Source organism: Podarcis muralis, chromosome 10 (genome assembly GCF_964188315.1).
Source record: "Podarcis muralis chromosome 10, rPodMur119.hap1.1, whole genome shotgun sequence".
Classification (NCBI taxonomy): Eukaryota; Metazoa; Chordata; class Lepidosauria; order Squamata; family Lacertidae; genus Podarcis; species Podarcis muralis.
Window position 1 is genome coordinate 54566438 of NC_135664.1, and position 25296 is coordinate 54591733.

Consider the following 25296-nt stretch of genomic DNA (forward strand, 5'->3'; position numbering starts at 1 on the left):
CATTTTGTTCTCATAACAACTCAGCAAGGTAGGTTAGGCTGAGTGCGGATTTGAACCCTAGTCTCCCAGGTTCCTGGGACGTGGGTGGCGCTGTGGGTTAAATCACAGAGCCTAGGACTTTTGCTGATCAGAAGGTCGGCGGTTCGAATCCCCATGACGGGGTGAGCTCCCGTTGCTCGGTCCCAGTTCCTGCCAACCTAGCAGTTCGAAAGCACGCCAAAGTGCAAGTAGATAAATAGGTACCACTCTGGCGGGAAGGTAAACAGCGTTTCCGTGCACTGGTCTGGTTCGCCAGAAGTGGCTTAGTCATGCTGGCCACATGACCCGGAAGCTGTATGCTGGCTCCCTTGACCAATAAAGCGAGATGAGCACCGCAACCCCAGAGTTGGCCACGACTGGACCTAATGGTCAGGGGTTCCTTTACCTTTACCTTACCTCCCAGTTCCTAGTCTAACACTCTGACCACTACACCACACTATAGTCCAACCGTTTGTGGAGGGAACCATATTGGCTATCCCAATCTAGAATGCAGTTCAGCCTTCCCAAGAACGCCCTCTAGAATCCTCCCCTCTGCAACACACATACTCCCCAAAGTGTCCTGCATTTCAGCAGCTCTCTGCCCTTTGGCACATAAGGACTGCTATTCAGGAAAGTGTGAAACTTTGTCCCCCTGGGTGCAATGTGCTAACTCACTGCAGAGCTCTTTGGATCCGAGCCAAACTACAGAAACCTTTGCCTGGCAGCAACTCCCATCAAGGCGAAAAGACAAAAGTTCCCGAACCAAGGACATGTGGGCCACTCTTGTTAAAAGAAACAAAAACCCCCGCAAACACACTGATCAAACATCTGGTGAGGATGAGGGCTAAAATCCAGTTCTCCTCGGTGCAGTTTGTTTTATGGGGGCAACAGAAATATAGATGCACAGCCCACACTTTGCCTGAGGTCTTTAGCTCTTTTGCAAGTTCCTACTTTATAGGCTGAGCAATGGCAAAAATATCATGCCTTAGCAAAGGATTGCATATTGTTGCCCATCCACAATTTTGCAGCAACTATCCTGGAATTCAGTGACCAGTGTGGCATAACTACCACAATGCCTTTAGATACCCACTATCTTGGCATCTACCTCGATCCACCCAATTGTAAATATATATCTGTATTTTAATAGGCTAGTGCGCTTTATTTGTAGCTGTATAGTGGATGCTCGGGCTGCGAACGTGATCCGTGTGGGAGGCACGTTCGCAACCTGCAGTGTTCGCAACCCGCAGCGCCACGTCTGCGTGGGTTGCAATTTGGTGCTTCTGTGCATGCGCAAGTGCCAAAACCCGGAAGTAACCCGTTCTGGTACACATGTAGATGCAGAGAGAGACACGTCCAAAACAGCAACATCTGTGCACCATAAAATGTAATTAGCCCTATACCTTTTAAGAACACCTTTGTGATTGGTAGTCGTTTTAGTTACAACTTTGGTTGATAGCTGTCATTCTTTTCTTTTATTCCCCCCCCCCAACCCTCATATATACTGCATTTATTAATTCCTTTGGACTTTTTTAAAAGGCTGGTTGATACATACATAAAGCTATTTGTATGGGCTATATTACATTTATATGCCACTTTTTCTTCCAAAGATCTCAAGGGTGATGTACATGGTTCTCTCCTACTTCCCCTGTTATAATCGCAAGCCTGTGTGGCAGGTTAGGCTAAGGGACTGTGACTGATCCAAGGTCACTCACTGAGCTTCCCACCCCAGGTCCTATCCCCACAGTCAAATCCTACAAATATGATAGCCAACTTGACATCACGTGCACAGAGAGAGGAGGCTCACATGTAATTCCCCACTGCGAACGGAAGAAAAAAAGTCTGTACAGGACAACTGATTGCTGCAAAAACATGCTGTACTTCACAGTCTTCATCGCATCCTGTCACAACACCGACCTCTGAAACGGTTGCATAATTTGGTGCAATCTAAACAGAATGTAAACAAACAGATTTCTTCCAATTTGCCAAAAAATAATTTATTCATGTGAAAACCGATTTGGAAAGTTGACAGCGTTTCCCCAATTGACACAAAGCAGAGTGTAACAAACAGAAATACTGGAGCTGGGGGGGGGGGGAGAGGTAAAGTGTCTAACGTTGTCAGTTAAGCAAGGGCAGTGTGTTTCGAAGCACCCCTGGAACAGCCAGGCATCAAGTCTTTGAAAAGGACTGCCTTGCAAGAGGACTAATGCAGCGTGGAGCCCAACCGCTTGTGCTGAAGCTTACAGCTATGCAGGCTCAAGGCAGACCTTCACAGTGTGGCAGAAGTGGATTGGGCACACTTACTTCCTTGGAATATAGCCTTAGCCAGGGATGCAAAGACAAGCATGCTATCTCAGCCCTAACCCACCCTGCCGCACTCCCCAAGATGGAAGGAGCATCTTTCAAAGAGGAGAGTCCTTTCTACTCTTCCGGGGTTTCCAAATTATGCGGGGATCTGGCATGCGCACGTCAGTCTCCCCGACAGAGATATTCAGCCTTCACCGCGTGCGAAGGCTGTGGGAGGGGCAACAGTGAGGGGCTGGAGGCAGTGTGGCCAAGGACCACGACCCCCATTTCTCCATTACATGACAGGGATCAAGTAAGGGCCTGTGTCAAAATCACTTCCCCCACAGATTAGTGATGCTATCTGTCTCCACCCCTAGTAAGCCAAAACCATGTGGGTGACCATCTTGAATTTCTGAGTCGGTTCTCACACAACTGCTCCCCCCCCCCCCGCCACGCTGTGCAATGCAGGAAGCAGAACGAAGTACTGCAGCCTTTCTCAACCTGTGGGTCCCCAGATGTTGTTGAACTACAACTCCCATCACCCCTAGCTAGCAAGGCCAAAGCTCAGGGATGATGGGAGCTGTAGTCCAACAACATCTGGGGACCCACAGGTTGAGAACCACTGAAGTACTAGATCTACGTCAAAGACCCTGCTCTTGTGGATCTCCTCAATCAAGCTACCGAATATCTTTTTTTTGGGGGGGGGGGGGAAGAGAATGGCAGTGTGTGTGGTACATCCTGAAACTTGGAAAAGGTAAAATAAAAAAATGGAGGTTGCGCCAACATGGTGGCCTACAGATGTCGCTAGACTCCCTTCAGCTCCAGCCGGCACGGCAAAGAGACAATGATGCTGACAGACACCATCCAGCAGTGTCTGCAGGGCGCCATGTTGGCTCAAACATTGGAGCTTGTGGCTTTCCTACTAGGCCACGTCAGCGTCTTCTAAAAAGTACCTCAGGGATAAAAGCAAAAGTGGAAGCATGAAGTACCACAGACTGCCTGATGCTGCAGCCAAGGGGGAAGGAGCAAGGCCTTCTTACCTCTCACACAGCCTTTGCCAACGTGCAGGTACCCAGATGTTTTGGACTACAACCCCCTTCAGTCCCAGCCACCACAGCGCTGGCAGGGGCTGATGGGATCGGTAGTCCTAGGTGTTTGGAGGTACACTCTGGTTTCTCTTCAGGGCATATAAAATCTTTTCTACACGTGTGGCTGTCACCAGGGTGGAGAAAGCTGTTCTGATGGATAGGACGGAAAAGGGGAAATAATGTTTTAAAATGTGGGAGAGGGGAGGAAAGAAGTCTTTTCTTTTTTTTAAGGAGACGCCTAGGAATCAAGCCACCACATACTGAAGATGGTGGAACTGAGCAACACACTGCTGGGAAGGCGTACAGAGCAGTTGAGCGCCACAAGTCAAGGAGAGGCCTTTAAGGTAGCCGTAACATGATTCAACAAGGACATTCATAAATAAAAACATTTTTTTCTTTTTTAAAAAAGGTATCACTGTACATTAAGTTTCTATAAAGGCATTATTAGAAAAAGAACAGAAAAAAAATCCCTTTCCCCAAATTCATGCCTTAACAATTAAGTGTTTCTTCCCCTTCGGTCTCAGCAGCACACAAAGAAAACTGAGGTGAAAATTCATTGGCAAGGAGACATGCAAGTCAGCAGACACAGAGTAAGTAAGGTTTTCTGAGGTGGGCTGAGGGTTTGACAGTCCCAAGTGACTCAAAGAATTTTGTGGTGCATTTTTTAGATCCAATTTAAATAAATAATCTCTCCTTTTTGCAATCTAGGCTGACCCGTTTCCCTGCCACCAAATCCAATCAAAGAACAGGTAAGGTAGCAAGCAGTGAGCTGGATCAAACCAGAGAAACCCACAGATCTAATCCCATAGGTGCCCATTATCCCACGGGCATAATGAGCAGAGGTTATTTGGGCAAAACTCTTAAGACACATGGGAATGGACAGCATACTGCTTTGCTAAACAAAACCTGGGGAAGTCGCTGCTTGAAACGAGCCTATGTACATTGACTTTTACATGCAGATGCCCTGGGTTGATGTCAGATAACAAGGCAGACACGGCACCGGATTTGGCGACAGGTATCACCCAGAGCCTAGTGGCCTGCTACTCCCATGCCATGAACTTCCAGGGCAGACCTAGACCTTAAGCAAAAGAACATGCCAAAACCAGCTGAGCTCTCCTCTTCCCTGCTGTAACATCTAGATCAATTTGCCTCAAGCCCCGGCACCGCTAAACTGAGCACTTCCCTGCTCTCCTTCCAGAGTGCTGGTTGCTGCTAGCAAGGCTCAGTGTGAAAACATCAGGATGCTAACCTAGTTGAGCTAGAGATTATGGAGAAAGGAAGACCTCAACCTAGAAAGTCTGCGCTCTTTTCTGTCCTTGTAATGCCTTTGGTGCAGGCCCAAGGATCACTCAGATCACTCCGTCAGGGTTGTGACTTGGATGCCTCCCTAACGAGAAATTAGGTCTTGACTTCTCTCGCAGGATACTGAAAAGTATAAATCACCCCAGCTGATTGGAGAAGGACAATATCAGATGATTACCCCTTCCCTTTTGATTGCTCATAAGCCCATTCAAACTCCTAACATCCTAAATTTTAAGGACTCCGGTAAAACTTTTGATGATCACCCTCCTCTGTGAATTATTTGGCTTTGCACCTCTCCCAGAGACGCAGCCTCATTCTCACACATCAGGCAGTTAAGAGAAGAATAAATCAAGTATGGAATGCAACTGCACTGTTAAGACACGGACAGGTTAAATTAACACAGGCAACCTGGACAGGACAAACATTCATAAATCAAAATAAAAACACAACCACCATTCTTTATACAAGAGCGGGCTAAGGATCTGGGCTGCTTCCAAAGGTTCCTGCTGTGTATTTTGTAAATACAGGGCCAGGTAGAAACCAGGAGGCAGGTGCTTGGCACAACGCGTTTACAACACACACACACATACATACACACACACACACCAAAACCCAGCACTGGACTGGCCCAAGCCTGATTTATAGTGTCAAGTAATGAAACAGCTTTCCCCTGACTTTGCTATAAAAAAAGCTGCAAAAAGGGGGTGTCAGTTGTAGCGATCTGGCTGCTGTCGGGTGTCCAGATGCAATTTACAAGCGACTGATAAGAGCCAGTTTATAAAGTTATCAGCATCAAGTGGAGAGGCATGCCCCAGATTGTTCCATCTCAGGCTGCAGGTGGGGGGGGGGGGTTGCACATTTATATGATTCCTACGTCCGCCGCTAAAATTCCCTCCACTGAGACAATTAGCATAATAGGAAGACAGCAGATTTGAACTCCTCTCTTGGATTTGCTCATTTTCTACCCGCAAGATTTATTTTGTGGAGGGCGTATTCAAAGCTGAGATCACCCACCTGCAGCCCAAAATGTTGTAGTCCGAGCAGGGGAGTGGGAGATGAGTTTTAAGATCTGATCCTGGTGATTGCCGAAACTGGCTCCAAGAACTGGGGGGGGGGGGGGGGATGTCTCTCTGGCCAGTTCTGCAAGCCCACTATAAACATACAGACACCTCCAGGTTGCAGGCGGCTGAAGCGTATCTTCAGATGGTATTAGGGCATTCAGACCCAAACTTCGCAGCAGCAAGTGGCCATCAACCGCGGATGTAAGTGACAAAGTAAACATTAGCTGCTTGATGTCCTGAAACTCCCTTCCACTTAGTGGTCCTTCCTTGGACAGTTCCGTTGAGTGGCGCAGAGAAGGGGAAGGTCAGCCAGCCAACCTGCGCAAACGTCTCTCTGCCCGCAGCATCTTGATTTCATTTACTATTAAAGGCGTGATGAAGAGCACCGTTAAACCGATCTGCGAGAAGAAAAGGGGTTAAGGATGTCAGCATGGCTGCACACTGGTTCAACGCCATCGTGGCATTTGCTCCCCATTTCACACACAGGGGTGAAAACAAGGAATCTGCCTTGTACCAGGTCTGTCTAAATCCAGGGCTGGCCATTCTGGACTGGCAGCAGCTCTTCGGCAAAGACTTTCCCTATCACGTATGTGATCCCTTTGAACTGGCAACGCCAGGGATGGAGCTGAGACTTTTGCAGATGAAGAATATGCTTTGCCACTGAGCTATTCCCCGTAAGTGAAACACTCATATAGGGATGGCTCCATGGAGAGTGTGCTTGTATGGTGTGTGCATTTGTCACACCTGCATTTCATCCACTTCCCTCTTTTTCCCCAGACACCCTAAAATGTTTGTACAGCACAATTTTGTGTGAATGGACCCAAGACACCAGCCCCACAATGTTCAATGAGACTTGTAAGCCTGTAGAGGATTTCAGCCTGAGCACGTAGTAAGGCCTTCAAACACATTCACTGTATTTTATTGTGCTATGTTACTTAGATATTTTTTGGGGGGGGGGGGGCATAGAAAGCTACCAACGAATGCAATAAATAATAGCGGCAGCGGTAGATCGATTACAGGCCAAGGTTTCTAGTCAACCAACTTTCTGAGGAACAAATTTTCACATTACTGCTGCACAGGATACAACTCAAACACAAAAAAGTAGCATCCCAATTTCACATGAGGAATGTTTAGGATGAAACAACATGTGCCATGTGGGCAGGAGGCAGTGGAAGAAACCTGACCAATGACCACATTTTGAGAGCTGAGGGGCTTAAATGCCAATGAAGTCAAGTTGCCATTTCTGCTCACCTTGGGGGCTCATTCACAGAAATGACTCCACGTGTGAAATGGAGGGGAAACAATCTGTGTGAGAGAACTGCACTGTGGCAAAAATTATGCGTCAGAATTAACTGCCAGGTTCCTGTGCGAATCAGTTAAGGTAAGGCGACTGTGTGGTTTGGTAGAACAGTCTTGAAACAGCGACTGTGGGAATCTCTCCCACCATGCCTAACTTCTCTAGATGAGCATAAGACTCTCTGACTTATATCAACCTGTCTTAAGTAAATTTGCATTTTTCCAATGGCTTTGTGGAAAGCAATGAAGGGGGATGAATAAAAAGAACAGGTGGGGCAGTCCATCATACCTGCCCCCTTTTCCCCACCCCACCCAAACACTGTCAGCCTCCACATGCATTGTTCTCATACTGATGCTCACCTACCTCATTTGGTTGCTGTAAATTTATAGCAGTTTGTGCGTGAAGCAGAGAAGATACATGAAGTGTTACGTGAAGCGTATCTGAACACTTGAAAGCGCAGTACAAATGTTTAGTATCTTTAATCTAAAAATCCAACGTTGCATCAGTTTTCAAGTAAAAATAAGAAACAGCAACCAGGGCTCTTACCATCAGGCTGAAGAAATAGAAAACCGACATCCATTCCAATTTATCGTGAATCAAAGATACCAGTGACTGAAAAGGGAAGAAAATATGAGAGCTATTAAGGCTGTCAAGGGGTGGAGAACACAAAGAGACTCTCTCCTCCACCCCATATGTTATGTCCCTCTTGCTTTTCCTTATTCAAAACACAACCCAGCACCTCCTCATGTGGCTACTCCTTGCTTCCAAAGCTGTCAGGTTTCATCTTACGAACTTTGCTGCTATCCCCCAAAGGCCTGTTGACATTATTATTTATCAATCATTTATACAGTACCTACAATTTTGTAGGTGCTGCAGAGTGATTTAAAAAACAGCACAGTCTCTGCCTGCAGGTTGAAAATCTAACAGACAAGATGTAGAGGGGTGGAAATGTGCCAGGAACCTTTCAAATTTGCTGTGCGGAAGGCGGGTGGAAGGAAAAACAAGCAAAAACAGGTATCAATCCTTAAACATGATAATCCCTAAATATAACCTTTCAAATTTGCTCTAACGTCTGAGTTACTGCCACAATTCAGGGTTAACCAGAGGCTGTAGCAAATGGGAAGAAGAACCCCTGAAGAACCGAGGGACTCTTTCCTTCCCTCTTCTCAGTATAATAAAACTAACAGAAGTGGCAGAAAAGTTGACATGGTACAAACAGATACATCTTCATTTAGACTCATAGAATTGGAAGGGAACCAACCCCCTGCAATGGAGGAATCTTTTGCCCAACGTGGAGCTTGAACCCACAACCCTGAGATTAAGAGTCTCCATTTAGTAAGGATATAAAGCTGCCTGATATTTATTCATTCATCTCGAACATTTTCTACCCTGCTTTTCTCTTAAAGGGAACTCAGAGGGGCCAACAGCAGGGCAGGGGCAGCAGCGTCTGGCTCAGGGCCCAAATACACCCCATCCAAGGCCTACAGTGGTACCTCAGGTTAAGAACTTAATTCGTCCTGGGGGTCTTAACCTGAAACTGTTCTCAACCTGAGGTACCACTTTAGGTAATGGGGCCTCCCGCTGCCACCGCCACGGGATTTCTGTTCTCATCCTGAAGCAAAGTTCTTAACCTGAAGCACTATTTCTGGGTTAACGGAGTATGTAACCTGAAGCGTATGTAACCCGAGGTACCACTGTAATAACATCCAATAAAATAAGATGGTACAAAGCTGCGCAATCAAGCTGCCTCACAGTACTATTTCTGGGTTAGGAGTCTAACCTGAAGCATCTGTAACCTGAAGCGTCTGTAACCCGAGCTACCACTGTATCTATCTGACTCTTGGGACCCTCTCCAGGCCCACCTCCTCTCCCCAGGTCACACCCTTCACCCATCCCACTGGAACGTGTCCTTCAACACTGGCAATGCCTGGACAGTGGGGAGAGAGGGTGTGAGTGTGTGTGGAGACACGTCCACTCTGCAAAAGCAACATTTGCTATTGTTGCTTTGCTTCCTTTTGCCTCTGGCCTCAACCACCACCGTCATGTGCCCCCTCCCCCGGAAGGCAGTGTGGTCCTTGGGCTGAAAAAGGTTCCTCACTCCTGTTTTAGGCGGGCAGAACATTTTTCCTTGGCCTAGAAGCAGAGTAGAGCAGCTTCATCCCTCTTCAGAAATGAAACCAAGTGCTTATACTGAGATTCTGCCCCAAAGTATGTCTTTTACATCGCCGTGCACCCCCACACGTTCGACGGGATGCGCGCACTGGGGCGGGCGGGTGGGAAAGGTCATGCGCCTCACATGCAGCCTTTAAGCCTCTCTCTTTTCCAAGATGTTTGACATACTCCTGCTGTTAGCTTCCCACTATGGAAGACAGCCCCGCTTGCGGAATCTCAGCCGGTTGCTATGGAGATGCATTGTCAAGAGATAACGGCAACCTCAGGTAGAGAAAGAAGCGGAGGATGCGATTCATCAGACACAAAAAGCACACACACACCCGGCCCGGTTCCTTCAGGAACGGGTTCAAGTTCAAAAACTGGAGAGCGGCGGGGTTAAAGAACTGGAATTCTAAAGAGGATCCTTGCCATTGTGATCTTCAGGCAAGAGAATCATCTGAGAATCCTCACGCTGCCTTGATCGGAGAGGAGAGGCGTCCGCTTCTGAAGGGAAAGGCACTCCAGAGGCAGCGCAAAGCCAAGAGGGAATTTCCTTCCCCCTCCCACAGATCAGCGCTACTGATAAGTTGCTGGAATGCTCCCTGGGGCCAATTCAAAACCTACTTACAAACAAAGACGTGAACTCCGGCCCCAGCGGGCTCCTTGGCACTCCATTACGGAAACCGTAATGGTTACCTTTGCCAGAATGTTAGCTGCAGTCTCGTGCCATACGGACGTTTCCCCAGTTTGCCCTGTGTTCTCTTTGGCTTGCACTCATCTGCTCCTGTTACGCAGGGTGTCAGTAACACCACCACAGACACATCAAAGTGCCTCTGGTTTCTACATAATTTTAAGGAGTCTCTCAGGAGGGCAACACCATTGGAACCTTCCTGACTCTCAGGATCCCTCTCAATGCTACAATGCTATGATACGATGATTCTCCCTAACCACTTTCACCATGGATAATTTTATACATCTCTCATATATCCACCTTTCACTCACCTATTTGTCCTATACTTTAAAAAAACCCTCCTAACTTTGTAACTTTTCCTTGTAGGTGGAATAGCCCCAGTCCCTTGAACTTTTTGGCTGCGCTTTTCTAGCCGTACAATCTTTATTATCAGGATCGATGCAGTGAAATGTTACCGGAAGGAAGATCTTCATGGTGGCTAGATTTTTAAAACCCTCTGGCAGCCCATTTCACCCTTTAAAAATGTGGAATATCAGAGCCTTCTGCTCTTTGAAATTTCAAGAGGTGCTTCTGAACCCTTCTGAATCTCACCTGGCCCACAGCTGCTCCAATGCTCCCAGTGCCATCCACAATCCCCGTCACAGTCGCCAGGGCCTCGCTGCTTCCTTTCACCATCTCCTGACGCCCCAGGTCTGCAGAAATGGCGGAACTGATCATATTGGAAGGGCCTCCGATGAAAAAGCCTAAGGACCATCAAAAGAGATTAAAGAAAAGAATTGAGACCACTGCAAAGGATGGGCCCGCTCTCTGTTAGGAAGCCAGAACGTTTTTCGTCTCGTTAACCCTGCCATATACCCTACAAATACCCACGAAGGCATCTTTAATCGAAATGACTCAATTGAAAAGCAGGGAGTTCCACGATTATGCAAAAATTGTGTGTTATTTTTGATGGCTCCTTCACAAATCAAAGAACCTTGCAGCACCTTAAAGAATGAAGCATTTATTACGGCATAAACTCTCGTGGATTAAAGTCCCCTTCACTGCAGGCACAAACCTTTATCCCACGTTGGCAGGTTTGTGTATGCACAAATCAGCCAGGAAAGGCTGGCTTACAGGTAAGCCAATGCAATGTCTCCCTATGTGATGTCCTCCAGCCTGGCCAATGGTCAAGGATGAAGAGAACTGTGATGCAGCAACATCTGGAAAATGTCATGTTGGCTATCCCTGCTCCAGCCCATCTGGTCCATCTCCATGAGAGGAAAGGAGAAGAGAATATGCACCATCCCCTTCTAGCTATGGCCAGGTGAGAATTGCAATGCCCTAGAAACCTAACAAATCACACTTTTACTCCAACACGGATGGCAGGAAGAGATCTGCCTTGTGTCCAGCCATAGCACTTCCCCCTTACCTGTTATTGCCATGAGAACCGCATTGATAAGTTTGTCGTTTGGTGAACCTATAAAAAGAAAGGAATCATAGAATCACTGAATTGTAGAGTTGGAAGAGACCATGAGGATCATCTGGGCCAACCCCCTGCAATGCAGGGATCTTTTGCCCAACATGGGGCTAGGACCTGCGACCACTGAGATTAAGAGAAGAAAGAAATGCTTCAAGTTCGTAACTACCCTTTGACGCGAGTCTGAAAAGATCTGGAAGGAATGAGAAGCTGATCATTAAAGCTGCTTCACCAAAGCTATCTGGGAAACTAGACTGACCCAGCAGCGCTCTTCTTATGTCCTCATAACCAACCAAAAACTCAACCTGGTCAAGGCGATGGGACACTACATTGAATACAAGGCTAGTACAGTGGCACTTGGGTTCCTGAACGGCTTAGTTGTCAAACAAACGCTGCAAACACGGAAGTAAGTGTTCCAGTTTGCAAACGTTTTTCAGAAGCCGAATGTCCAACATGGCTTCCACAGCTTCCGATTGAGTGCAAGAAGGTCCTGCAGCCCATCAGAAGCTGCGCCTTGGTTTTTGAATGGTTTTGGGAGTCAAACAGACTCCCAGAACAGATTAAGTTCGAGAACCAAGGTAACACTGTATGGGTATGGGCCAGTGAACTGCTGGAATCACATCAGTTCTTTTGATCATTAGGAAAGGGATTGAAAATGATATGCAGATACATGGAATGATCCATAGCGAACTTGGGTCCCCAAAACACCTCAAACGACTGGCTGTTTTGGATGAATTCTGAAGAACAGAACCATTAGGAAGGACTCTGAAACAAGCACATGTTTCTGTTTTCTTTTGTTTAAGTCTTCTGGATAACTCTAAGGATACAAATGTTTTGGCATCTTGTAAGTTTATTTACTTTTTAACAGCCTACTTAGAAAACGAGCAAAAAAAAAAATTATTTTTTTAAGAGAAGGACTTGAAACCAAAACAATCAGTATCATAGCAGTGTTATAAAAATCTACGGGGCACTTGCACTCTGCATACTATGCACAGCTCTGGCCTCCTCATCTCAGTAAGGATATTGTAGAGCGGAAAAGGCTACACAAAAAGGGGAACCAAAATGATCAAGGGAGAAGAAAAACTGGGGCTTTTTAGTTTGGAGGAAAAAATGGCGAGTAAAAGAGGGCATGACAGAGATGCATGCAATTATGCATATTGTGGAGAAAGTGATCGCAGGTAAGCTTTCCTCCCTTTCTCCTAATACTAGAACTCTAAGGGAGCTGAATGTGGGAACAAACAGGACAACAAGCCCTTTTCCCACACAGTATGTAGTTATACCATGGAATTCACTCCAACGAAACGCTAACTGCTACTAGTCTCTACTGCCTGCACTGTCTTGAGGCAGAGGGCCTATGAATGCCACTTCGCAGGAATCCCTGATGGAGAGTGCGCTGTAAGATGCAATTCTGTACTTCCCACAGGCATCTGGTTTGCCATGTAAGAACAGGATGCAGGACTAGATGGGTCTTTGTCCTGATTCAGCAGGACTTATACTCTTAAAACAGCCTTTGCAGGCCTAATAGGCTGGAGCAGGGTTTCCCAAACTGGGGTCTCCAGCTGTTTTGGGAGGACAGTTCCCATAATCCCTGACCCACTGGTCCTGCTAGCTAGGGATGATGGGAGTTGTAGTCCAACAACAGGTTGGAGACCCAAGTTTGCAAACCCTGGGGCTGGAGGTTTCCCGCTGCTAATTTATGCAGTTTCTCAGACTGAGAATGGAAGAATTTCCACAATCACCCATTGCATGCCTGGAGCAATTATTCCCAAACCCAGGAAGCCGCTCCACAATACCTGCCTCAGCACAGTAAGCAGGAGCAATACTGCTACTTTTCACTGCCATCTAGCTGGCATAAAATTTGAAATGCATCACCACCTGCTCTTATTGGTACCATGGCATTCACTTGAGAAACATGCAAGAAGGAGGAAAGCTGATCTCTCTCTTGCCAGAAGAAGATGGCCAGTTACACAGCACTCTTAAGGTGCAGAATTCTGCCCATTAAAGGGTTTGGTGTAACTCACAAGAGCAGACTGCATAATCCTATGCCTGCAATATCTGCATGCAACGAAAGACATTTTAAACAGTTTGTCTTGCAATCTGTGGGATGCAACAGATGGTCCTTGAGCTAGATCCTAAAGGAGTGGGGTCAGGATGAAGATTCTATCTGTGTGGTTTCTGCAGCTGCTGTTAAAAGTTGCAAAACAATGAGGCACGGGAAGGAGCAATGGAGAACTTCTGAAACAGCTATGGGATATTAGCTCCACCCAAGGCATGATGGAGAACAGCAACAACCGGGAAAAGATAAACATGGTATTTTACAAGGACAGGAAGAAACACCACAGACAAAATAATTGCAGCACACAGGAAGAACAAGGATGTGGTTTGAATGCTTCACCTGTAGAGTTATTAACCATTTAATGTGTCAATACAAATGGCAGTCGTTAAGTTGTTGCATAAGGGATTGTTACATTTGACTGGGGTGCAATTGAAATTAATAAGAGTTTGGAACGCAGAAATAAAGTAAATCATCAAACCATCAATTCTAGCACATGGGGGGCATCTAAATTATGTAATTTGGCATCTGAATGATTGGTATTAGTAATTGTATTATAATTTGGCATTGTTATAATGAGGCTATTATTGGATTATTGTAACTGAAAACTAATAAAAATTATTATCAGTGGTGGTGGGGGGAGATTCTATTTGTACATAGCATCAATCCTTTCTGGCCAGATGAAAAACTTACAGGGAGATCCGACAACGCAGCAAGAAAAGCTCAGTAAGCTAGAGTGGTAACAGTACCTGATCCCTACAAAAAAGTCTCCAAGTCTGGCTTGCTCACTGATCTGAGCCACGGTGGAAACTACTTCTGATGGCTACAAAACTCTCACCTACCCCACTTTAAAGGAGGTTGATGTGGCACATGGAATGCACAAATGGATGCAGATATGCCTGTGTACAAACGCAACACACAATGGTGTTTCATCCATGCAGGCCACCCTATATGCCCTTTTTCTCGCTCACCCCAAAAAAAGAAACATGCAATGCTTTTGTTTGGGGGCTTCCCCAAAGGGCTGACCACTGTTGGGACCCCTGGGTCTGATCATCCAGCAAGCTCTTCTGGTATACTTCATCTGAACTCAAGGTGACCCCAAACCCTTGCCTTATTAAACATGAAGCACAGTCATAACACATTTCAGCTGTCTCCTTGATTACGTATCATTGAAGCCACACCATGTGTTCAACTAGAGAAGACAACGTGCAAGTTACACATGACCCCACACTATTAAACCCCGTACCAAGCTTAGAAGTACTCACGGCTGTATCCCAAGAGAGATGCAATAGCCAAGATGAGGCTAACGGCTAACACCGGGGCTCTCTTTTGCAGCTTGTCAGAGATGAAGCCTTGGATGGTGCCACCTGCAGAAATAAAAGTGGCACAGGGCCTTCTGGGTAGAAGTGCAGAAGACACTCACTGATGTGCCTTCAATGGTAACGCAGGCTATAGTTTACTACAAGCAAAATACAACACAAAGAGGATTGGCTGCCACTGTTTAAAAGCAATGTGGCCTAGACATTGAGGCCTGACCGTCCTGTACAGCTTCATGGGTCTCCTCGTTGTCTCTGAATTCATGCCCAGATTCCAGATGTGGAAGAACACGTCACCCCACAGATGTTGCTGGACTCCCAACTCCCCCCAGTCCTAGCCAGCAGTGTCAATGGGAGATATAACCCAACATCTTGTGGGGGGCCAAAGCTTCTCCATTCTAGTCTCTCATCCCATCCCAGACCTCTGCCTCCTGAGTTCACTCTCATACTAGGTCTTAATAAGTATATCCTAAATGCAGCAAAACATATCATAAATAACAGGCAAATGGAAAGCAATTTAAACCACTGAGCCGGTACAAAAATGGTGGCTGCTTTTTCCCTCCCACCCAAATCTATACTCAAGGAAGGAAAAAAGGGGGGAGGGAGCAATTGCATGTTGCTCTGCATACCTATAATCCCTCCGACATCATACCAGATCGACAGCTCATCAGCTTCCGCCTCCTTCCATCCAAAATTGTCGTAGAGGTACAAAGGCAGCCAGAAGAAAAAGGAGTAGTTCACTAGCTTTAAGCAGGCATAGGCCAAGGAATACTGAAAGAAACACAACCCAATGGAAAGCTGTTAGAACTGAAGCAATGCGAGCATAGCAAGCACACCATAATGGGCCAGGAGGAAGGAGGGCTGGGTTCAAATGCCCAGCTCTGCCACAAGGTTCACTGGGTGGGCTTTAGGTGAAGTCTTATAGAATCACAGAGTTGGAAGGGACCCCGATGACCACCCAGTCCAATCCCCTGCAATGCAGGAATATGCAGCTGTTCCTTACGGGGACTGAACCTGCAACTTTGGTGTTATCAGCACCAGGCTCTAATCAGCTAAGCTACCTTGTGTCGCATCTCTCTGCCCAACCGGCTTTGCTATTGTGAAGACAAAAAGGGAAGCCTCAAGAAAGCAGACTTTTAGAAGACATCTGAAGGCCGACCCATTTAGGGAAGTTTTAAAAGTTTGATGTTTGATTGCGCTTTTAATATTCTGTTGGGAGCCTTCCAGAGTGGCTGGGGAAACCCAGCCAGATGGACGGGGTATGTATGTATGTATGTATGTATGTATGTATGTATGTATGTATAAATAGAAGGAATTTTTTGAAGTCTCAGAGACCCCAGATTAAAAGATGCTGGTTGCCCTCACTAGATGGTTGTCCTTCAAGCAGGTTTCTTCCAGATGTTGTTGCCTTTCATCCTTGGCCCAAGGCTCATGGGGGCTGGAGTCTTGACAACATCTGGAGGGCACCAAGTCAGGGAAAGCTGTAGAGATCCTTATGGAGTACACAGACCAGGGTGCCACATATTCCTAACAACATCAGGAGCCCTTACCAATATAACCCCAGGTAGACAACAAGCCTGAAAAAATCCAATAGCCTTGGGCTGGCGTGCGTTGCTGCTGCTGCCACTGTTGCTCAGATCAGCTGCCTGAATGGAGTAATTCTGATCGTCGTTGTCGTCGTCACTGCTACCAATCAATGGCTCACTGACATCTTCTTCCGCAGAACCATCGCCCTCTTCGCCAACGTCAGGGAGGCCTAGAAGAGCAGAAGGGGCCGCAAATCAAAAAGAAAGGACAACACCATCCCCTCTCCCAGCGATCGCTCTTTCGGGTCATTTTCTCCTCCCTTCTGATTGGCTCGCTTGCTCTCCCATACCTCAGTCCTCCTCCTTTGGCTTAGAAACTCTTCTAGATGGTGTTCTGCAGAGTCGCCAGTTTCTACCCCTGGTCTTCTAGAGCACTCGAAAGTATCCTGTCTGATCCTGGCGTCGGCTCTCTCTGCTTTGAGTGTCTGGCCATTAGTTGGAAGACACAACAAATTAGTGCATTCCCTATATGGCTGCGGCTGAATGTCCCCAAAGTGCAAGTTCTGCACTGCTGACGGTGCTGCTGCTACTCAAAAAGCAGGAGATACTTTAAGTCTCTCAGCAGCAGTTCTAGCGAAGGAACAGGGAGGAAGACTGTGCTGTAGGCTTGCTAAGGAGCTACTTGAGTTAGTTTGCCACACATCCAATGTTAACCTGTCTCCAAATCTGCCCTGCCTCTACAACTTCCTCTGCCCTTAGCAGACACACACACACGTGTGCATACATGGGTATCCCACCCCAATCTCATCATTGAACTTGGAAGCTCCTAACCTTGGAAAGGCTTAGCAGCTTCAGGGAACAAGAATGTTGGGAGAATATAAGAATAGCCTCACTCATATTTCTCCATCAGCAGCCATTCTATCTGGTTACAACGCTTTGGCTTAGAAACTCTTCTAAGATGGGTGTTCTGCAGTCACCAGTTTCTACCCCTGCAATGTAGGAATCTCAACAAATATGCATCCATGACAGAGGGCCATACAGTTGTCCTAGGTCAGGGTTTCCAAAACTTGGGTCTATTTTTGGACTAGCAGGAGCCAGTGGTCAGGGATGATGGGAAACTGTAGTCCATAAACAGCTGGGGATCCGAATTTGGGAAACCCTGTTCTAGACACTCTTTGCAAACGGACGTTTGATTGGAAACAAAAATAAAAAAGGGAAAAATCAAAACAAAACAGGGCTTGCCTCCTGCTTGTATTGAACCATTGCTACTTGCGTAGCTCTCCACCTGCCTCTGTGCTCAGTTTTCCTGCTAGCGTTTTGTGGCATATTTGTGTTTTCATCTCTCTCTACTGCCCTGCTTTTGCCTGGCTAATTGACTTGACTTTGTGAGAAATGGGGTATGTAAATGGTTTAAATAAATAGCTCCTGCTGGTTCTCAGTGCCACTGCCTAAGATGCAGTTTATAATAATAGCAGGAGCTGAGCACATGCAGAAAAAGTTTTGGAGTTTTAACAACATATTAGAGCAATGTCTAACCCACCTTTTAGGGCTGAATGGTTTCACTCGATGGTTTACAAACAGTTTAGTGCACATGACATTGTCATGAAACAAAAAACAATAAATGCAACAAATTACATCAAAGCTATCCATTAACCAAAATCAAAACAGCAGCAACTAAAACTTTTTCCAAGTCCAAGGACAGCTTTAAAAAAAAGTCTTCAAGTTTCATTTAAAAAGCAGCAGAAATGAAGCCAGGTGGACTTCCCCAGGGCTAGAGTTCCAAAGGTGTGGGGCAAGCACTGAAAAGGCCTCGTTCCTGATGCGAACCTTGCAGTCCTTACCTGCAGGGCAGAGCAGGGCCTCTGAGGCTGATCTTAACACTCTGTCCCTGAGATAACCTGGCCTCTTTTTTTTTTTTTTTAAGGGCTTTAAAGGCCAAAAAGTGTTTTGAGTAGGATCTGGAAATGAATAGGCAGCTGTGTAGCCAGTACAGAGTTGGTGGAATGTGAACTGAACCACTATCATCCACAAGCTATACACTTAATGCAATAAAAGGAAATTGGGTTGCAAGTAGAAAAGTCAGAGGATGTGGTGACCTCACTGCTACTCACCTACTTCCTTGGGGGAAATCACCAGGCCAAAGAAGACAATGATTCCTCCAGCAAACTGGACTGAAGCTGTCACCAGGAAGGCATACTGAAAGAGGGGAAACAAATGCAGAGCTCTTACACATGTATTTTTAGTCTCTTCATCTTAAATTAAGTAAACAGCACCTCCTTTTTCAACACTTCATGCCAGTAAAACAGATTTACAAGTTCCTTAAAACCATCAAAATGTAAGAGATGTACAGAACATGAAAAATGGCACAAATAAACACAATGGAAAAACTTTAAAAGAACTACTTGGTTTGGTGTGGCCAAAAAAATGGACAAAATAATAAATGGAGTTTTGTGTTTGTGTATTTATTTAGACTGCCTTTCAGCCCACTTTCCAATCCTATCAGATTCACAATTAACAGGTTTTAAACAATACAACTTAAATTACAAGTAGAGACATGAAGTAAAATAGAAAAACAACAAAAAACCCTAATTCTTAAGACGATTTTGAAGCTTAGGGGCCATCACCAAAAAGGCCCATTCTGTCTGTAGGATCACAAGAAGGTACTTATACCCATCTCTTAGTGATTAGGAAGTTTCCTATGGAAGAAGGAACTCAAATATCCTTGACCTAGACAATTAAGGGTTTAGAAGCAAGTGGTAGCAGTATGAATAGGAGCAAATCTGCAGCAGCTGACGTTAACAGAGAACAGTGGCATAGCTAATCCCAAATACTAGTTTAGTTGCCATGTTTTGGAGCGAGTGGTTTCCTGGCAGCTTTCAACGAGAGCCCCATGTAGACTGATTTGTAGTACTCCAGATTAGAGGCTACCAGGCTATGCACCCTGATATTAGGTGCTTCTTTTCTAGGAAGGTAATGGTTAAAGAATCAGCCAAAACCAACAGAACTTCCTTCTTGGCCACAGCTCCAATCTGGGCATCCAGGAGAAGGTCCAGACCCAGGAATAGGCCTACGTTAAGAACATTCTCTTTGGGTTGGAGGGGACAAACAGACATTCCCATCAGCAGAGCCACAGCTGCCCACCATGAACAACCCAACCAGTGGTTTCATGTAAATATTAAGACAAAGCTGGAGACAGCAATCTCCCTCGAAAATGAGCTCCAGCAGGGGGACCCATGGTTTTCAGTCTTGCATCTCAAGACTAGCTCTAGTCCATGTGGAAGGCAAACAGCAAGCAGCTCCACTCACTTCGTAGCCATACTGCAGAACTGAAGAGGCAAGGAAAGCTCCAAAGATGTTGCCCACCGAGGCACAAGCACTCCAGAGACCAAACACAAGCCCCCTCCTGAGTGTCCAAGAGAGAAAGAAAAAATTGGTTACCTGCTGAAAATGAAGACAGAGAAGAGTCCAATTTATGAGGCACACCCAGTGAAACACTCCTCTCCACACTCCCTTAACAGACTTTGCATGCATGGTTAAGCCTTCACGGGTCTGTCCACTTCATTGGGAATACCAACATTGCTAGCAGAGAGATGCTCTGTGTGTGTCAGCCAATCATTCTTGGATTCCAGGCTTCCTAGAAATACTGGCCCAAGAGGTCTGCTTTCAGTGAACTGGGCACTTTACCCAATGCTGCACACCAGAGATAATGCTGCCATTTAACCCTTGTCTCTACTTACAATGAAAATTAAGGCAAACCAAGAGCTTCTAACAAAACAATGATTCTGTTTACACAGAAACTTGAGGAAGATTCAGAAATTACCTCAGGACTGCAGCTCATGCAAACACATATTATTTATATATGTACAGTGGTACCTCGGGTTACATACGCTTCAGGTTACAGACTCCGCTAACCCAGAAATAGTACCTTGGGTTAAGAACTTTGCTTCAGGATGAGAACAGAAATCGTGCTCCGACGGCACAGCTAAAGTGGTGCTTCAGGTTAAGAACAGTTTCAGGTTAAGAACGGACCTCCGGAACGAATTAAGTACTTAACCTGAGGTACCACTGTATATGTGTATTTATTCATTAGTGTTTTTGTTAAGTTTGAAGATCTACTCCAGTGCATATCACAGGGATGGGGAACTTGTGCCCCCCCCCCAAGTTGTTGGACTCAAACTCCCATGAGCCCTTGCCAGCATGGCCAATGGCTAAGGATGGTGGGAACTGTAGTTCAGCAACATCTGAGAGCACCACAGGTACATTGCAAAATGCACACACAGAGGAGAGACAAGGCACAAATGAATAGGAAGTGACTGAGGAGGAACAAACATACCCGGCTTTGCCAAACCAGTTTCCCATGACAGCTACGACACAGGGCCAGCCAGTTGACTGCAGCAAGCCGTTCACAATCCACAGGAAGCAATAGAACCACTTGTTGTAGAAATGCAGCCATTCAGTGACAGTGCCAAAAACAAACACCTGGGAGGAAAGAAGGTGACGCCGTTAACAGCAAGGTGAAAGCAGCCTTGCAAATAAGCCTACAAAACTCACTGGCCCACTGTGTTAATCACTTGTGAACTAAAAGAAAAGAAGTAGCAACACTTCTGTAAAATATTTCCCTGATTAGGATCACCTGGAGCTGATCCTTGCTCACTACAGGAGACAAAGCAAAGAGGGCACTAATTTACAAGACCGTGGGTTAAAAGAATAGACGTTTTGGGGCTGATAAAAGACAATGGAAGGTGGAAGAAATGAACCAGTTTAAAAGGAAGGAGGAATGTCGAGGACAGAGAGAACCACTCAGGTGAGCCACACAGACCTAGTAGGTCAAAATCAATCTAGGCTGCATTCAGAAGGAATGTAAACCTAATTACTAAGGCTGAAAACAAGTAATTCCAGCCAATTATTTCTAGATGCTATAATAACCCGGCGCTTCCCAATCTCTTGACTGAATTACCAACTAAGACCTGAAGCATACAGACATGTGCAAGCAATGGAACTGAGATCCCAGTTGAACCAGCTTAATTTGGAAAGGCCAAAAAAGATCTCACTCCAGAGTGGGTTCGCAAAAGCCTGCATGAACAATATGCACTGCAGTCAGGTTTCATGTCTTTTCTTTACTAGCTTGGTTGTGTTTAACCAGCTGAAGCCTTGCAGTATCTGAACATGTGCAGTATTGAGGATTTTTTCATGAATCTAACAACTCCCCTTGGCCAGAGGATACAAATTTACCATACACAAAATCAAAAGATGCTGAAAATCCTAGACAACTCATTGCCTCAGGAATAAGTCTGACTACAATGAAATTTTCCATGTCAAAAACCAAGTATTGTAGGAACTGCATATCTCTTCCCAACTTGAGCTGAGATTTCCCAGCTTACCACGACTGCAGAGGAACACATGCCGAATGACAGGACCCAGCGCATATTCAGACGATCCCCAACAATACCACTGATAAAAAGACCCTTAAAAAAAAGAGGGAAATGTTACCATTTAACAATATGATGTAATCTTTGAACTATGAATGCTTTCAACACAGTAGGCTTCAAGGTATCGCACTATTCTTTGTGGTTTGCATTCTAGAAGAGGCTATATTGTATTCTAGAATTCTATATTGTATTCTAGAAGAGTTCAAACCTCTGAAGGGCACCAAGTTAGGGAAGGCAGGAATTCATCCATGCCCTGGCTTCTGCAAAGCCACACAAGTATTTGGTGGATCCAGAGCTTAATTCACTGGGAAGGATTGTAGCTGGGTGGCGGAGCATCAGCCTTATCCACAGAATGTCCCAGCATCAACCCTGGCATCTTGAGGAAGGGCAGCTGGACTCCTGTCTGAAACCATGGCAGTCTACTGTCAGTCCACGTAGGCAATACTGAGTCAGATGGACCAAAGATGTCACTCGGGGTAAGGCAGCTTCCTAGGTTCTTAAGATCCTACAAACGTACACACACACCCCACACACACCAGACCTGAGGGGGTTGTGATCTTCTTTCTCTCTCTCTTTTAGACAGGCTTTTAGAGTTTGATGGGGAAAAGGTTTCACTCACCACAGCGTACGAGAACAGGAAGATGGTGTCCAAAGTTCCAAGGAAGAGTGTGGCTTTCCTAGTATCGGGAAATATATGGCTATTGTTCCAGAGCTGCAGAGAGAAGCAAAAATCACCCCAAAATAGGGATCTCAAATGTGCTGATGGGATAACCGAGCCTAACACCAACTTAAAAATGACCAGGGATAACCAGCACGATGCATCTTCAATGCCCCAGCCTTCATCAGAAGCACGAAGCAATCTCAGTACTGTAACACTGACTCCAACCACTAGAGGTCAGTCCCTTTTGCACTTTAGATAAAGATGTTAATGTTTTTATTCCTAAGGGCTCTACTGAAGAGGTCCTACACTGTCTTACTTTTCAAAGTACGAACACACCCCACCTGGAATTACCCAGAAAGGGCTGCTTCACGTTTGACACTTACTCTTAACTTTTTTTTGTTGGGGAAGACGTTGACACCATGATTCGGATGCAGTTCTCCACTGAGTGTCGACTGGTTGGCAGACCCCAGATCTGCGCCGTGTCATGATGTTAAGCAACTTTTTACTTTGAACACAACTTTTTGAATGTAACCATCAGCTCTTTGGGGGCATGGGGCACATATTCAAACTGGAGAAGCTACTGCAGACACTATGCATGCAAAGCAGCCATATTTATGTACACAATACAATGCACACTCTCTTCCCCCCTCCAAACCAGTAATTAAAATGGGGGGGTTGGGATCCCCCCTGCGCCTACTGTGTGGGCTGAGAGATCAGCTTTTTTCCCCACCTGAAATCTGTAGGAAGACACACATACACACTGCAACCATTAGGGCTTGGGGGGAAGCACTTCTTTCAAGATGAACTTAACCAGGGAGCATGGAAAGAGGAAGGGGCTAAAATTTTAAGGCACAAAGGAAGCTCTCTGTGGGCACATCTCTGCCCAGAGGCACCATGTTTGTGGCCCTTACTGTGCCGTTACAAACAAAACAATGTGCAATGACAGATTATATCGCTGCTTCCAAGTGACAACTTGCAAACAGCCAAGCCATTTTCCATATGGTTATCTGGAGCACAAATCTCTAAAAGCAAGGGATACATTAGTCTTCTGACACTACCTAAAGGCATAAATCAAGAGTGCTGATGATTGTATTGTTACACCACACACAGCCTTTTGAAAGGACTAAGGGACAAGGGTATAGGTTAAGTGTGGAGTTGTGTGGAGTTGCCCTGAATCAGAAAGGGAGGCAACCTGAGCTACTGCATGCCAGTGTGGTGTAGTGGTTAAGAGCGGTAGATTCGTAATCTGGGGAACTGGGTTCGCGTCTCCGCTCCTCCACAGCTGCTGGGTGACCTTGGGCCAGCCACACTTCTCTGAAGTCTCTCAGCCCCACTCACCTCACAGAGTGTTTGTTGTGGGGGAGGAAGGGAAAGGAGAATGTTAGCCGCTTTGAGACTCCTCCGGGTAGTGATAAAGCGGGATATCAAATCCAAACTCCTCTTCTTCTTCTTCTACTCAAGAATCACTGAATGCAATTGCCTTACTCCAGAGTAAGAATGCAGAGGATCGCAGCCTTACGGCAACTTGCAGACAGCCAACTTTAGTTTTATGTCGAGTTAGGTATGGCCAACTGTTGGCCCGTAAGTAAAATCTAGGCCCCCAGAGCAATTTGATCTGGTTCTTGGCAGCCCGACTCACTTCTATTATAAGCATGCTAAAAATGTTCCCCCACCATTTCATGTGCATGGAAGAGAAAAATGTCTCCCTCCACCTTGTAAGCATTTTGTTATGTGGCACCCCAACTATTCCTGAGCACTTGTTCTCCACAGCTCCGACACCATGATTGGCAGACAGTACTTGCCCGCTTCTGAGAAAGGAGCCCGTTTGGCTGGCAAAATACACATCTGCCACTGTCTCACTCACAGTCTGGGGGAAAGGGAGCAACCCAAGAATACAGAAGCTGGCGCAAAAAAATTATAGTGTTATCCTATTCAGGTTTATCTGGAGGCAAGTCCCACCCATTTCTATAGGGTCTTCCTTAGAGCCATTGCTGCTGCAGCTGCTAAAGGACGACAGTCATTTGCCTCTCTTGCTTCCATTAAAGGAAAATTCCAGGCGTTACAGAGCTGGGTGAAATCTTAGAAAGCCTAGAGTGCTGAAAAAGAGAACGTCACAGAGTCTCCCTTTCCCCTTGCTTTTGGCGGTTTGGATGAATACATCCAACACTGGCCAAAGTCAATATTTAATGGAGTCAAGATTACCTACGTCAGAAATCTTGTGCATTCTGCTTATTGAGAAACCAGGCTGAACTCACACAAGCAGGAGAGAGCAAGGTGTGCCCCCCCCCAGCCATTCTTTCACATCACTGCTCCTATACAGATGTCACGTGGGACACAATGCAGTGAAATCAGTCCCATGGAAACTTCCTCCAATAGATCTCTCTCCTGCGACAACAGGATGTAGTGCTTGGATGGTACCCAAAGAAAGCACAGATGATTTGTTTTGGCTCCCACAATGGAGAAGGGAGCTTCCCCTTCCAGGTGACCAACTTTGTGAGATGAGCTACCACTTCACAAGTAATAGCTGTTGGGCCCACAACTCCCTGGTGGATAGAAAAGCATCCCTTTTGGGGGCAACCTGCAGACCTGTAATATGAATTTTATATCCTAGGTTAGCCCTATTCAAACTAAAGCCATTGAAATGGATGGATATGACTAACTTACCTCATTTGGCTGGAGGCTGGGGGAGGTGTTGTTATGGGGAAAGGGGGTCCACTGGTTGGATATGCTGACCTTGACATTGCTAAACGTCTTCCGGGAGGCATGGAGCAAAGAGTAGCTGGGAAAATTAAGGGGGTGGGGAGGAGGGGAGAGAGAGAGAGAGAGAGAGAGAGAAAGAAGGAATATCACACACAGGTTATTTTCTCATACCTACAAGAATTGCTATCTGATTTCCTGAGAGGTGCTGCCCTTGTCACTTCCAAAGAACTTTTGGAGCTTGCCATTTTTTGTGGCAACTGGTTG

At 46.0% G+C, this 25296-nt stretch overlaps 1 protein-coding gene across 1 annotated transcript in view; it reads right to left on the reverse strand.

Moving 5' to 3' along the window:
* Positions 1-1986: 1986 nt before the first annotated feature.
* Positions 1987-25296, reverse strand: part of SLC37A3 (solute carrier family 37 member 3) — a 29909-nt gene continuing 6599 nt past the window's right edge. Inside the window, exons 3-15 of the mRNA XM_028747145.2 lie at positions 24997-25111; positions 22291-22383; positions 21624-21707; positions 20576-20721; positions 19549-19645; positions 18354-18438; positions 16267-16472; positions 15346-15487; positions 14666-14767; positions 11300-11347; positions 10483-10634; positions 7596-7661; positions 1987-6150 (exon numbers count right to left, since the gene is read on the reverse strand). Coding sequence (XP_028602978.2) covers positions 6058-6150; positions 7596-7661; positions 10483-10634; positions 11300-11347; positions 14666-14767; positions 15346-15487; positions 16267-16472; positions 18354-18438; positions 19549-19645; positions 20576-20721; positions 21624-21707; positions 22291-22383; positions 24997-25111 — 1429 coding nt within the window. The 3' untranslated portion in view covers positions 1987-6057. The remainder of the gene's footprint in view (positions 6151-7595; positions 7662-10482; positions 10635-11299; positions 11348-14665; positions 14768-15345; positions 15488-16266; positions 16473-18353; positions 18439-19548; positions 19646-20575; positions 20722-21623; positions 21708-22290; positions 22384-24996; positions 25112-25296) is intronic.